Source organism: Scyliorhinus torazame, chromosome 2 (genome assembly GCF_047496885.1).
Source record: "Scyliorhinus torazame isolate Kashiwa2021f chromosome 2, sScyTor2.1, whole genome shotgun sequence".
In the NCBI taxonomy this organism is placed as follows: Eukaryota; Metazoa; Chordata; class Chondrichthyes; order Carcharhiniformes; family Scyliorhinidae; genus Scyliorhinus; species Scyliorhinus torazame.
This window is the reverse complement of record NC_092708.1, coordinates 71723209-71736876: the sequence shown is the minus strand read 5'-3', so window position 1 is coordinate 71736876 and position 13668 is coordinate 71723209. Positions and strand designations below refer to the sequence as shown.

The following is a 13668-nucleotide window of genomic DNA, read 5'->3' as shown; positions in this document are numbered from 1 at the left end:
ATATAGATCAAAATAAGAACATTTGCCACAGAAAAATACATCAATTAATTTTCTCCATTTTCCAAGCAACTCCATTTTCAGATTGTTTCACTGGGTTCTGAAATCTATTACTTCAGATTGCTCAATTAACTATCCAAGGAGCACTTTTTCCATAATGGCTTCATTAAGCTATTACAATTTGTTACAGCCGCAATTTAACCAAAATCTTTGTGGTATCATTTTGGGCACGTTCGGTGGGGTGTTATTCACCTACTTTTTGGGTGAGATCCACACTGGTATTTACCCACACTTGGGGCATAATTTAACTAAACAGGAACAAGGTCCCAGAGTGAGTGCGTTTAGCCACGTGTTTCCCGGAGCTCGCAGTACCGAGAAACAGAATGCAATCAAGCATTACTCGGGTTAGGTACGGGGCCTCAGCGGTGAATGCATGGCCAAGGCTGCACGTAGCCCTGTTTTCTGCACCGAGGAGCTCCGCTCACCGGAACTCCTCAGTGTAGCGAGATCGGGATGCCAATCTCTGGAACCCCCAACACAACCCGATTGCCCCCCAGCCCCCATCCCCCAAGTCCCAACTCATTATGAGCGGGTCCCCAGACACCCCGCAATGCCCCAACATGCACACAGGGCACCCTCGGCCCAATCGCCACCGCATGGAAAATGCCAGCTTGACACCTGGCACCCATCCTGGCAAGAGGGCAAGCAGCTAGGATCCTCCGATCCCCTGGGGGACTCCAAGTGTGCCGTTCCGTCTGGTCCCCACTTGTGGAGATCAATACTGAACGGCGCTTGCCCAAGACTGTCTTGCTCTAATATGTAGATTTGCCAAAGAGTGATCCCACTCACAATGGGCGGGATTCACATCCCAACATCTCGTGAGGTCGCGTTAGATCTCCCGGCTTCCAGAAAAACAATTGTTCCGATCAGTGCTCTAATTTCCCAGTTTTAATTGGTATTCCATTTTCAGGTATACAAAACCAGTTTGTACCAGTATTCCTATTTCCCCATTTTTACTGATTTTTCCTTCTGGGCAGTGATACCCACATCCCATGACCGAATATAAATAAAAACGACCTGGACATCTCCTGGACTTCATAATTGTAATCAAGACTTTCCAACATGTAGGGTTGGCCAGCTGCTTCAGATAAGGTCCAGTATCGTGTCGTCCATTGCCCACTTAATTAAGTGTCCTCCTACGGATTCCACATATTCTGGCAGGGTCCACAGCAGACGTCTCAGGGATTTAATTATAGTGTAATTTCCAGCATTTTAGTCAGCACATTTTCAGGGCTTATGTGTTTCTTTTAGTTTGTATGCATGTGACTGCGCATGCAAATTGTTTTGTCAGCTGTTGTCTTTCGACAGTCTGAATTCTCCCTCCGTGTACCTGAACAGGCGCCGGAGTGTGGCGACTGGGGAATTTTCACAGTAACTTCATTGCGGTGTTAATGTAAGCCTACTTACGACAATAATAACGATTATTATTATTATTCATCTGGTAGCATTGTTGCCTGTGAGTTATGGGTTTAAATCTCACCCCAGGGTGAGTGCAAATGTCAACGGTGACACTCTCATGCAATACTGAGAGAGTGTTATGATTTCTCTCAGATGGGAGTCTGTCTGCCCTCGCAGGTGGATGTCAAGGATCCCGGGTGCGATTTAATGGGAAAACACAGAGACCTGGGGCGAAATTCTCCGGAAACGGCGCGATGTCGGCCAAATGGCGCCCAAAACGGCGCCAATCAGATGGGCATCGCGCCGCCCCAAAGGTGCGGAATGCTCCGCATCTTTGGGGGCCGAGCCCCAACATTGAGGGGCTAGGCCGCCGCCGGAGGAATTTCCGCGCCGCCAGCTGGTGGAAAAGGCCTTTGTTGCCCAGCCAGCTGGCGCGGAAATGACATCTCGGGGCGGCACATGCGCGGGAGCGTCAGCGGCCGCTGACAGTTTCCCGCGCATGCGCAGTGGAGGGAGTCTCTTCCGCCTCCGCCATGGTGGAGACCGTGGCGGAGGCGGAAGGGAAAGAGTGCCCCCACGGCACAGGCCCGCCCGCGGATCGGTGGGCCCCGACCGCAGGCCAGGCCACCATGGGGGCACCCCCCGGGGTCAGATCGCCCTATCTGCCCCCCCAGGACCCCGGAGCCCACCCACGTCGCCTTGTCCCGCCGGTACGGTAGGTGATTTAATTTACGCCGGCGGGACAGGCAATTTATCGGCGGGACTTCGGCCCATCCGGGCCGGAGAATCGAGCGGGGGGGCCCGCCAACCGGCGCGGCGCGATTCCCGCCCGGCCGAATCTCCGGTGCCGGAGACTTCGGCAACCGGCGGGGGCGGGATTCACGCCAGCCCCCGGCGATTCTCCGACCCGGCGGGGCATCGGAGAATGTCGCCCCTATTTTGGGCGCATTTAGCAGGTGTTTCTTGGAGTCTGCAGCACGAAGAACGATCCCGCTATCAAACTGGACTCTTCCTGGCCTCGACGTGGAACGCCCCGCCGAGACCGCACTTACCTCTGTGTCCTGGACTGACAAATTCAGCTCGTCAATACAATCCTGCCAATGGAGAATCCCGCCCTTTGTTTTTGGACCAACCCCTGTTTAACCTGAGTCGGGCCCTTTTAAACTTTTACTGTGTTTAGTTGCACAATATTACTTACAGCAAACCCAAAGGATGATGCACTGTGCCGCATGATGGAAACAGCTGAAAGAAAGGAAACACAATAATCAGCACGATTCTGCCAGATTAAATGGAAAATTATTCAAATATCGATAGATTCTTCGGAAAGCATTCGGTGAAATGTGCAGGCTAATTTGCCTCCAGCCAAGTCAGCTTTCTTATCCAGAAACCCGCCAAGCCACCTGATACATTTTTAATCAAATTTTTCAATATCCCTTCAGTCACCCCGCCCAAATGTGGCCATGGTTTAATTTTCCAAATACAGTAATGTAATTGTTGTTCGGGAAATTATGATATTTTGAATAATACACAGTGCACAATGTGATCATAATAGAAGCAGTCGCCTGAGGTAAAAGACGTGGAGACTTTCTATTGGCCAAATGATTCCTAAAGTGGTCAGGTGTCATCAACCAAACTGATTTTGCATTGGATTACATAGGTTATACAGCTCAAAATCAAACCATTAGGCCAAACCATGCCAGTTGCTTGTCAAGTCTCCTCCCATCTTGGTTTAGCTCAGGGGGCTAGACAGCTGATTTGTGATGCAGAACAAGGCCAGCAGCACGGGTTCAATTCCCGTACCAGCTGAGAATTCTGAATTCTCCCTCTGTGTATCCGAACAGGCACCAGAATGTGGCGACTCGGGGCTTTTCACAGTAACTTCATTTCAGTGTTAATGTAAGCCTACTTGTGACAATAAAGATTATTTATTTTTTATTATTATTTATCTTTCCTCATCCACATCTATCATTATAACTCTCTATTCCCTTCTCCCTTATATCTTTGTGATACTTCCCCTTAAATATATCCATCTGTACAATTTCCCAGTGCTCGCAAGATCCACTAAATCACCACTCTTTGGATAAAGAAATTTGTAAGTTGTGGACTTATCGATTTCAAAGTTTCCAGAAACGTCCTTTAAAATTGAATTCCATACTGTCTGAAAAATCCATACACCTCTGGACTTTTACTGACCCTGGTTCCAGATAGAAGATGTAATGCATTTTGCATAAATAATAAATGTATTACAATTTTAGTTCTTTGCTAAGATATTTTTCAGCATACACAATGGTCCTATAAATTAGCTGTGCTCCCTATTAGTGCGTGCCTTCTATATGCTCGATAAATAATGATGACAAGGGTTAAACAGAAACCCTACCCATTTTTAGCTTGCAGGTCATGGTCCAAGACTTCTTGCGATCGGCAAGACCTCAAAATATTGTAGAATATACACTTCATCACACAGTACCTTTGACTATAAACTTGTGAAACTATTCATTAATAACAAATTAATAACTTGTGAAACTGTTTATTAATAACAAATTAGCAGTAGCAAAGATTGGAAAGAAAATTACCGTAATTTACGTTATTTTTTAAAATATGCAACTCTTCACTATCACTCTGTTAATATTGGATCCAAATTAATATCTCTTTGTGACAACCTTGCTCTCTCTTCTCCCTTCATGGTCCCAGAAGAGCTGGCTGCCTTTTGAGATTCAACAAGGAAGAAAGAAAATCAAATATAACTGCCAATTATACCAACGTCTTTAAAGTGTATCTGCAGTTTCAGCAATTTTGCAGATAATAAGTATCAGAACCAAATCAATTTGACATCTGGCTGCAAATTCCTTTTGTCTTCATGGATCACTCACAGCACAAAGCCAGAAGCTGTCAAGAGTGGTTCTGGTGAAAGCAAGTTGATATGCTTTGTGATAACCAGCATTAACAGATAAAAGCCAACTTTCTCCATCATATCCAGGTTGTCTCATAGGGGTAAATAAGCTAACTTTATGGAATGTATAGCTCCTCGATTTTGGTATTTCAAACTGGCTTTAACCTATAGTATAGAGAAATGAAAGGGCAGAATAACAATAAGTGGACTAATTGAAGCATTATGTTGTACAATACAGCACCTCACATGGGGCTATCTGAACAACGGCAGTGACTGAAATATGGACCTTTTTCAAGCAGGCAATACAAAACTTTTAAGTCCTATTAAATTCGTGTACCTGATGTTTCTATGCTCCAAGTGGTTAAAGCAATCTTGACTCCACCAACTCAGCTCAGGCTGATCTGTCCGACCTGACTCAGCCCCAACCACCCAAGTCACGTGGGAGCACCCAACCTGACCCAAATGGCTAATTAAATAGACAACTCTCTGCAGGTTACAAACCTTGATACAGGCAGTGATGGTGTAGGGCAACAAAGTGAAAGCAAACATGTCAAAAAACGTTGCAAATACCCCCATTTTGTCAGATCCAACTTCATTAACATCAAAAGAAAGGACAGGTCAAGCTCCATGGCCAGAAGGTTTCCTGGGATGGCTAGACACTCAGATGGATAGAACACTTCAAAATGTATTCTAAATTAACATATCTCCTAATTGCATATGTCCCCAATTCATTGAATTAAGGTTCTGGTTTTTTTTCCTGGCAAGATCTGAAATATGGCACTCAACCATGATGTTGCTCATTTTGAGGCGTTCTATCTCTACATAGCCCTAAATGCAAATTCTAGCATCCATCCGTCTACAAAAGATGATGGCCATGTAGCCATCAAATCCATGTCAGGTGGGCTGACTTCATTTGGCACATCTTTGCTCATGGCTGAAAAGACCAAGCCTTGCTTGAGAGATTGGTTCTGCCACAGATGCCCATATGAAGCTACCAAGTGTCCATATAGGTTGTTGTGTTCTGCGTTGCCATCTGTTGACAAGTCACTGTAGTTACTGGTCCTCATGATGATGCACACCAGCCCAGAGGAGGTGCTGCCATTTTCCTCTGTCAGCAGCCAGGACTCCCAGGTGTAATAATCGACGTTTAGAGTCTTCACACCATGCCTGCTGCAGAGCTTTGGACATCCTACTGGCCTAAATGCAAGATATTAAAATTTCTCCACTATGTGCATTCCTAGTAAATCAAGCTACAAATTGATGTCAGCAATGGGGGAGAAGAGGTTTGAAGGTATGCATTCTTCACCTCTTAATCTCAACGTCCAGAGATTAGCATCAGTCAGGAGAAACAGGCAGAAGGCACTTTAAATATACAGCGTCCGCTTAAATATTTAAAGTTCGTTCAGCCTTTTCAGCATGCATGTCTGAATCTGCTGTGGTGTACAATCTCTCTGTGATATAAATAACGCAGTAAGTAGATTCTAGCATCTTATCGAGAAGAAATAGAGACACCATACAACATGAAGTTTAAAATGGGTTAATAGACTTGCATTTAAAATGATTATCTACTTTGATAATTAATCTTTTCAGGGTAATTATATTAAAATGCTGATATGTTTATAAAAATGAAATATTCATGCAGAAAAATATGGTTTTGAGTATACAGCTGGTTGTGGGCCAAGTTTACTTTTACATTAAATAATGAATACTGTAGTTAAATCAATACACTTAACATTAAAGTCAAAAGTAAAGAAGTGAAACAGAGAATGTTGTTGATGGTTTACAAAATAGCATTACTTCTGGAATAAAATTGGAAGGAAGCTACAATTTATAGATTTGCTGAAGTAGAATATTTGTAGACTTAGAATAAACATATTCTTACACATTCCTGTATTGATTCTCAACAGTAATATTTTGTAATTTTATAAAATGTCCACCAAATCGAATTTAATCTATGGTCGACAAATAAACATTTTCCATTAGACCATCACAAAAGGCTTCACAGGTAAAATCTATATCCAATTACAATTGGTATGTTCCTAACGCTTAAATCCTTATGGTGCAGAAGACATTATATAATATTAATACAATTTATTTTTGTAATACATTTTAAATAAAGCACTCAAGCAGAACAAAGATTGCCTATCCTTTGGATCTAACAGTGAACTCAGTTCTAATTGAATTCTAAATAGACTTTACAGAATGAACTGAAGATCAATATTATAAATTGTATAATAAGAAAAACATTTCTTTTTTATTCTTCTCACTATTTCCTATTTAAGAACAAAAGAAAGCAGGAAAAAAGAAAAAACATCCATTCCATCTGGCCCACTCTTTCTATAGGGCCTGCACACTTAATCTTAGAATCATTACTTGCTTAATCTATAAAGTTTAAAGTTTGTTTTATGTGTTTTCAGTAACACCAATTTTCATTATGTAGCATCTTTAAGGCAGCAAAACATCTCAACTGTTTTTTCAAGGAGTATTATTGAACAAAATTCGACACTGAGTTGCACAGGAGATGTTAAGGCTGATAAGCAAAAGCTCGGTCAAAATGGCAGGTTTTTAGGGTCTTTTCAGCAGGACCGACATACTCAATATCAAAACTGTTCTGCTCTACTATTCCATTACATCCTGCACCTCATTTGACCCTGAACAAAAGAAATGTTTCTTCCTCTCTATCAAGGATCGCCAGCTTCAACATCTCTTGGATATTAATACCGCTCCGGGTCCTTCAGCCACTTAACTCTCCTCTTCCAATCTCACCCCAGCTGTGTTTTCGCTGTCCCCTCTGACCTTTCCCTCTCTGATCCCTAACAATCACTCGACAAAAAAGGCCTCAGGTTTCATCGTCCATCACCACCATTTCAATGAATTTCAGGCTCAGCATAAAACTGAGCTGTTCCTTTGCCTTCACCTCCATCTATACATCTTTGGCTCGGAGCATTTCCATGCAGTGGAGGTTTTCTCTTCCCTTCAGGGGCGGGATTCTCTAATCCCGCGGGAGAGTGTCCACGCTGTCATTTACGACGGCGTGATCGGGCCGCTGCCAGGACGAATTCTGGCCCCAATAGAGGGCCAGCACGGCACTGGAGCGGTTTACGCCGCTCCAGCTGCCGATCCCTGCGTGAACTGTGAGCCACGGGATCCGCGCATGCGCAGTGGCGCCGGCGACAACGCGCGCATGCACAGTGGCCTTCTTCAACGCGCCGGCCCCGACTCAACATGGCGCAGGGCTACAGGGGCCGGCGCATAGGAAAGGATGCCCCCAGCCTTAGAGGCCGGCCCGCCAAACAGTGGGCCCCGATCGTGAGCCAGGCCACATCGGAGGCCCCCCCCCGGGGTCAACCCCCCCCCCCAGCCCTCACAGGCCGCCACCCGACCCTTCAACGCTGAGGTCCCGCCGGCTCAGAGCAGGTTAGAAGGGCGCCGGCGGGACTCGTTTTTTTTCTTACGGCCGCTTGGCCCATTTGGGCGGAGAATTGGCGGGCTGGTCGCGTAGAGCGGTCCGCGACCGGCGCGCCCCAACCACGCCGGCGCCAATGGCTCTGCGGAGAATCGCGTGCCGGTGTCAGGGCGGCGTGGCCCAGTCGCGGGGAGTCGCTGACCTGGCCCAGGGCTGGGAGAATCCTGCCCCAGAATTCCCATTCTACCTGGACCCCCTTCTTCTAACGTGTTACCCCCTCCTGATTTCCTCATTTGGAACTGGCAAATGGCAGCAGCATTTCCATTTCTCTGCTTCCCTCATTCACTCTAATCATTCACTCTCTGAATTTGAGGCATCTCACTTTTTCTCAGGTCCAACCCTAACATTGCCATTACATCTGCTGCCTGGTGTGGCACTGTTGCTTTTTGATAAATCGAGCTGATCACCAAGAGGCGATTTAACCATCTCGTCGCGCCCGACTTGGTGTTGGGATGATGCCGTTGAATCTCGTGAGATCAGCAAAAATATGCATTCACAGGATTCTCCCAGCGCCGGGGATCTCACCTCTAGTGAGACCACACCTGGGCGCCGTTTAGTACTGATTTCCATAAATGTGGACCAGTAGTAATAGCACCTAGGGGGGTCTCCCAGGCCAATAGAGACACCTGGGTGCTCAGGTTTTGGGCAGGATAGCACCTTGGCACTCCCTCTAGCACCTGGGCATTTTGATATTGTCAGCCTGGCACTTCCAGACTGGCAGGAGCACTGCCAATGTGCCAGGGTGGCAGTAGCAACGTTCCCAGTTCCCAAGTTGGCACTGCCTTGGATGGGGCTGGGGGCACCTTGCCAGGTGGAGGGGGTATTCCCAGGGGCCTTCCTGAGGCTGTGGGAGAGGGGATATCAAAAACGGGAGGGGGCAGAAAGTAGGGGAAATACCTGGGCAACCAGGCAAAACGGCCTCCTGGGCTCGCCCGCAGGAAATGATTGTAAGTGAGGCCTCGGCAGAGAGAAACTCTGGACTGAAAAAAACGGCAAAATGTCGTTGGATAGCGGGGTGTTTCTAGGTGCTGCAGCCGCCGAGAAATGCCCTGCTAAACTTGCTCAAAACGGGACATAGATTTGTTCCGATTTTGGTGGCACTGTGGTTAGCACTGCTACCTCACCACACCCAAGTTCAATTCAGCCTTTACGCCACTGCCTGTGTGGAGTTTTCACGTTCTCCCCGTGTTTGCATGGGTTTCCTGCGGGTGCTCCAGTTTCCTCTGTAATGGGCCAGGGTTTAGAGAACCCCAAAATGTATCATGGAGTTCACCTGACCCACAACGTTTAATAGATTATGGTATGGGGAGCACATGGCCCACTCTACAGGTGTGGTACAGCAGAAATGGAAAAGTATTTTTTAAAAGCAAAACAATGTTTATTCTATGAACTCAAGTTAACCTTTATAAAACATACAGTGAACATCTTAACAACCATCAATTCAAATAAAAACCCCAAAGAATACAACACTAAGTAATCCTTAATAACTTCCCAAACAACATCCAGAAGACAAAAGAAACACTTTTTAACAGAAGCACATTAGGTTTACATTCACTACTGAGAACATTTATAATTCTGAATTTACCAAATGATCACGAGATAGTCTTTTCATGGCAGAGAGATCAATAGTACACTTGCTCTGTCTGGCTTCAGCTCCAACACTGAAAACAAACTAAAACACACCCTGCAGCAAACAGCCTAAAACAAAAGTAAAAAGCTCACAGACAGCCCAGCTCCACCCACACTGTGACATCACTGATAAACACCCATTTCTTAAAGGTACATTTCATAAACACCCATTTCTTAAAGGTACTCTCACATGACACCTCCCACAATAAAAAGACGTGCAGGTTAGGTGGATTGGCCATGATAGTGTCCAAATATTAGGTGGGGTTACAGGGATGGGGCAAAGGATTGGGTCTAGGTTGGGGGCTCTTTCAGAGCGTCAGTGCAGATTCAAATGGCCTCCTGCACTGCAAGGATTCTATAAATCACGCCCCAATTCTCTGGCATCTCCTCCTACCTCCTGCAGGACCACGACCCCACCATTGAACATCAAGCCACCATTTTCAAGACTGTCACTGATATCATCTCCTCCGGAGATCTCCTTCCACAGCCTCTAAAGATAGAGCCCACCAATCTCACATCAATCCCTACAACATCCTTCCCAAGATCCATAAAGAGGTCTGCCCTGGTAGACTTATCAATTCAACCTGTTCTTGCCCAATTAAATTAATTCCTTCTTACCTCAACTCTATTTATTCGCCCCATGTCCAGTCTCTTCCCACCTACATTCGCAACTATTCTGACATCCACCATTACTTAAAAAGTTTCCAGTTTGCTGGCCCTAACCATCTCCTTTTCACTAATCTTATTATACCTCCATTCTCCACCAGGAACACCTGAGGTCTTTCTGCATTTTTGTTGAATGGAGAAGCTCAACCAGTTGCCAACCACCTGTGATGGTCACATCATGTCCATAATAGTAGCTGGGCAGAGGACTTTGTATTTTTTTAAAAAGAAAACAACATGAAATAATGGACACTGTACTCTCTCAAAATGGTGCCAGGAAGCCAGCTGACTTCTGATTATGGTTTCAGGTTAGACTGAGCTAAAATATCTGAGATGTTATTTAAAAATGCGAATCAGTTTTCCAGGTACAAAATTGCCTGCCCTCATCATCCAATGGAAGAGATGTAAAAGACAATGGCTATCAGACCTGTCAGCACCATGAAAATGCAATGTCTTATAAGGTCTTTCAGTGAGCTAATAATGACCGGCATATTGATGGGATATCAATCACCCCTTCCCCTCTCCACCATTCAGTAACTATCACCTCGGCTCCAACACATTATGTGCACAATGCAATCCATTGAAACTGCCATCACATGAGCAAAACTAGCAGGAGAGGGGGCTGACACCATATTACTCCCATTAAGGCAGTCTGTTACCAACATTAGGCAGAGATCATCAGCCAGCATGAATAAAGAAACCTTGCCTCAGACAGACAATCACCTCAGCCAGTGAAAAGAGGGACTAATTTGTTTTCACCTGTAAGATGATAATTTTCTTCGTATGAAACTTCCAATCTCCATTGTTTTCAAAGAACCAAGAGAGAGAATCCTGTTATGAAAGGAAAAATGCTGGAAAATCTCAACAGGTCTGGCAGCATCTGTAGGGAGAGAAAAGAGTCCAATGACTCTTTGTCAAAGCTAACAGGCAGTGAAAGTGGGAAATATTTATACTGTGGAGTGAGAATGAAAGATGAGTCAGAGAGAGAATCCTGTTATTGCTCCTTTTCACTAAACCCTACTGAGTTAAAATCAATAGACAATGAAAAGTCTCTTACTTTATGACTTGGATTTTTTGTCCACCGGACACGTGCACTCGGCGGGCCCGGAAGCAGCTGTGAAATGTATTCCCGATTCCCGGCCACGGTTGACCCCGAAGCACAATTTCACACTTACTGGCCAATTAATGGTCAACCAGCATGAAATGCGCTCTGCGAAAAGCTGACCGATGCCGGAGAAGGTGGGCAGAAAAGGAAAGGGTGCATGATTGTGCTTCTAATGTGCTCCCTCAAGGAGACAGCTGCTGTGGAGCTGTCTGCGGGAGTTTCAGACCTGTAAAAAATAAATTGCGATGGAAACAAGCTGCAAAGAGTGTCTAGGCAGCACATTCGAACATAAACCTCAGTCCCCAGACACCTTTTTATCATTTTATTTCAGCCCTGGCAGTTCATCCCACCCAGGATCGAGGTTGGAGCTTAAGCATAAAAGCTACCTGGCCAATCGGGCTGCATGCCAACTGTAAAAGCAGACAGGCCATGTCAAATTGAATTCAATCAGCCCCTTAATGGACTACATTGCCTGCTTGATTGTCAGCTTCCGAATTTCGCAAAATATTGTGTGAGTGCACAATGATATCGGGATGCGCGCTCTACGTCTTTTCACACAATATCATGTGCTTCCGGTGTTGGGCATACGCATGCCCAAGCAACATGAAATACTGGCCAAGACATAAAACTGTAGTACTCCTCATTATCCACACAGGTTATACCCAGGTTATATCTGTGCTGGACTATCAATTATGGTCAAAGCATCACATTCTAACCAGCATTTGCAAAGTAACAATAAAATGAAAGAAACAAAATTCTAAATTATTCCAGAGTCTTCAGCTATAAATATCCTGCTGTCTGAAAGGAGCACAAAAACCGACATTCAGATGCCTTGTCACAATGTGCTTTCTGTCAGAAGTGCACCGACCATGACATTTAAATTACCTCTGCTTTCCCTAGAGGTAATATCGTGTCTGATGCCAGCAGACCAGCAAGTGGACCAGCATAAATAAATGAAAACTCAAGTGTATTTAAACACATTCAGTAGATCCTAATTATATTCTGACAATAATGTAAAACTCACCACTGCTCAACCTACTGATATGTTTAACTAAATAGTTATACACTGCCAAAAGATCAAATTCAATAGCCTTTCAATGTAATAATATTGTAGTCATAACTTTTGCCCTAGTTCCAATAGAAATACTAAAATACCATAATTATGAAGTGCAAATGAGTTCCAGGTAGAATCTTACTACACCTAATTTCTTCATTTTGACTTCTTACACTTTGTTTAATCTTTTCATGGAATGAGAATGTTGCTGACATGTTTCCCATTACTAACTGCCCTTGACAAAGTGGTGGTGATCAGCCGCCTTCTTGAATCTCTGCAGTTCATCTGGTGTAGGAACAGCCACTGTGCTGTTAGAAAAGGAGTTCGAAGATTTTGATCTGGCAACAGTGAAGGAACAGTAATATAGTTCCAAGTCAGGATGGTGTGTGGCTTGGCAGGGAATTTGCAGATGATGATGTTCCCATGTGTCTTTTGCCCTTGTCCTTCTATTGGATTGCTGGCAGTTGTATATTTGAAGTCTGACATAAATTCTCTACCAGAAACAGCCCCAAATTTCCACTTGGTGTATTTGCATTCCTTTGACTGCACAGAACAAAAATGGATTGGCACTGGTTTGGCAATTCTCCAGCTGATTTCAAGATAATATCATGAGGAATCTTGAAGGCACAACAGCTCCATAACCATGTTGGTGGACCGGGAACAGATAACTAATGAGCAGTGTGATTGATAGTTTGAAAGAAGTTATAATAGCAGTGTTCAAATTCATGAAGAGCCTAGAGAGAGCAGTGTAGTATAAGGGTCTGGCGCATATATAGTTAATGTGAGATTGGGTACGGTATCGCCCACACAGTGATGTAAGATGACCCACGACTCAGACCCAGGGTCAGTGTAGGGTTGAGCAAAGATGTGTATAGACCCAAGAATGGAGACAGTTCCTAGCCTGTATCCTTTACTGTACAAGTGTAAAGAGTTCTAGGAGTTAATAAAGAATTATAGTTTACTTACAGAAGACTACAGATCCTTCTACAAGACATACCAATCTGGAATGGACACTTGCCAATTAGTGATGGCAACAGTGGAATAAAATCCGGAAACTTGCTGAAATGCAGAGATAAACCAAAATGCTGCTAGACTGAGAAAAAAAAATCAACAAAATATACTGACCTGAAAAGGAGCTCCTTAAGAAGCAGGGGCACCGAGGAAAAATTGCCAGAAAAAGATCCAGAGAAATACCTGGAAGCTCAAGGCAGTGATTTCAAATACCTCACTGCAGGAGAAGACTCCACTGAATCTCTCTTGGAAGTCCAATGTGACATGATAAAATGTTATTATTTAATATTTTGGAGGATATTGTGTTGGTCTGTGAAACAATTTGAGTGTATGTGTGTGTGTGTGACTAGTTACATAAGCTGGGGACTGAGTGTCTATGGAATTGAGACCATCAA

The 13668-nt window shown here is 44.5% G+C and overlaps 1 protein-coding gene across 1 annotated transcript in view; it reads right to left on the bottom strand.

Annotated features, from left to right (window-relative positions):
• LOC140388484 (transmembrane protein 163a-like) overlaps positions 1 to 13668 on the bottom strand; it is a 347952-nt gene that overhangs the window by 148414 nt on the left and 185870 nt on the right. The window contains exon 3 of the mRNA XM_072472760.1: positions 2654 to 2697. Within this exon, the coding sequence (XP_072328861.1) occupies positions 2654 to 2697 (44 nt within the window). The remainder of the gene's footprint in view (positions 1 to 2653; positions 2698 to 13668) is intronic.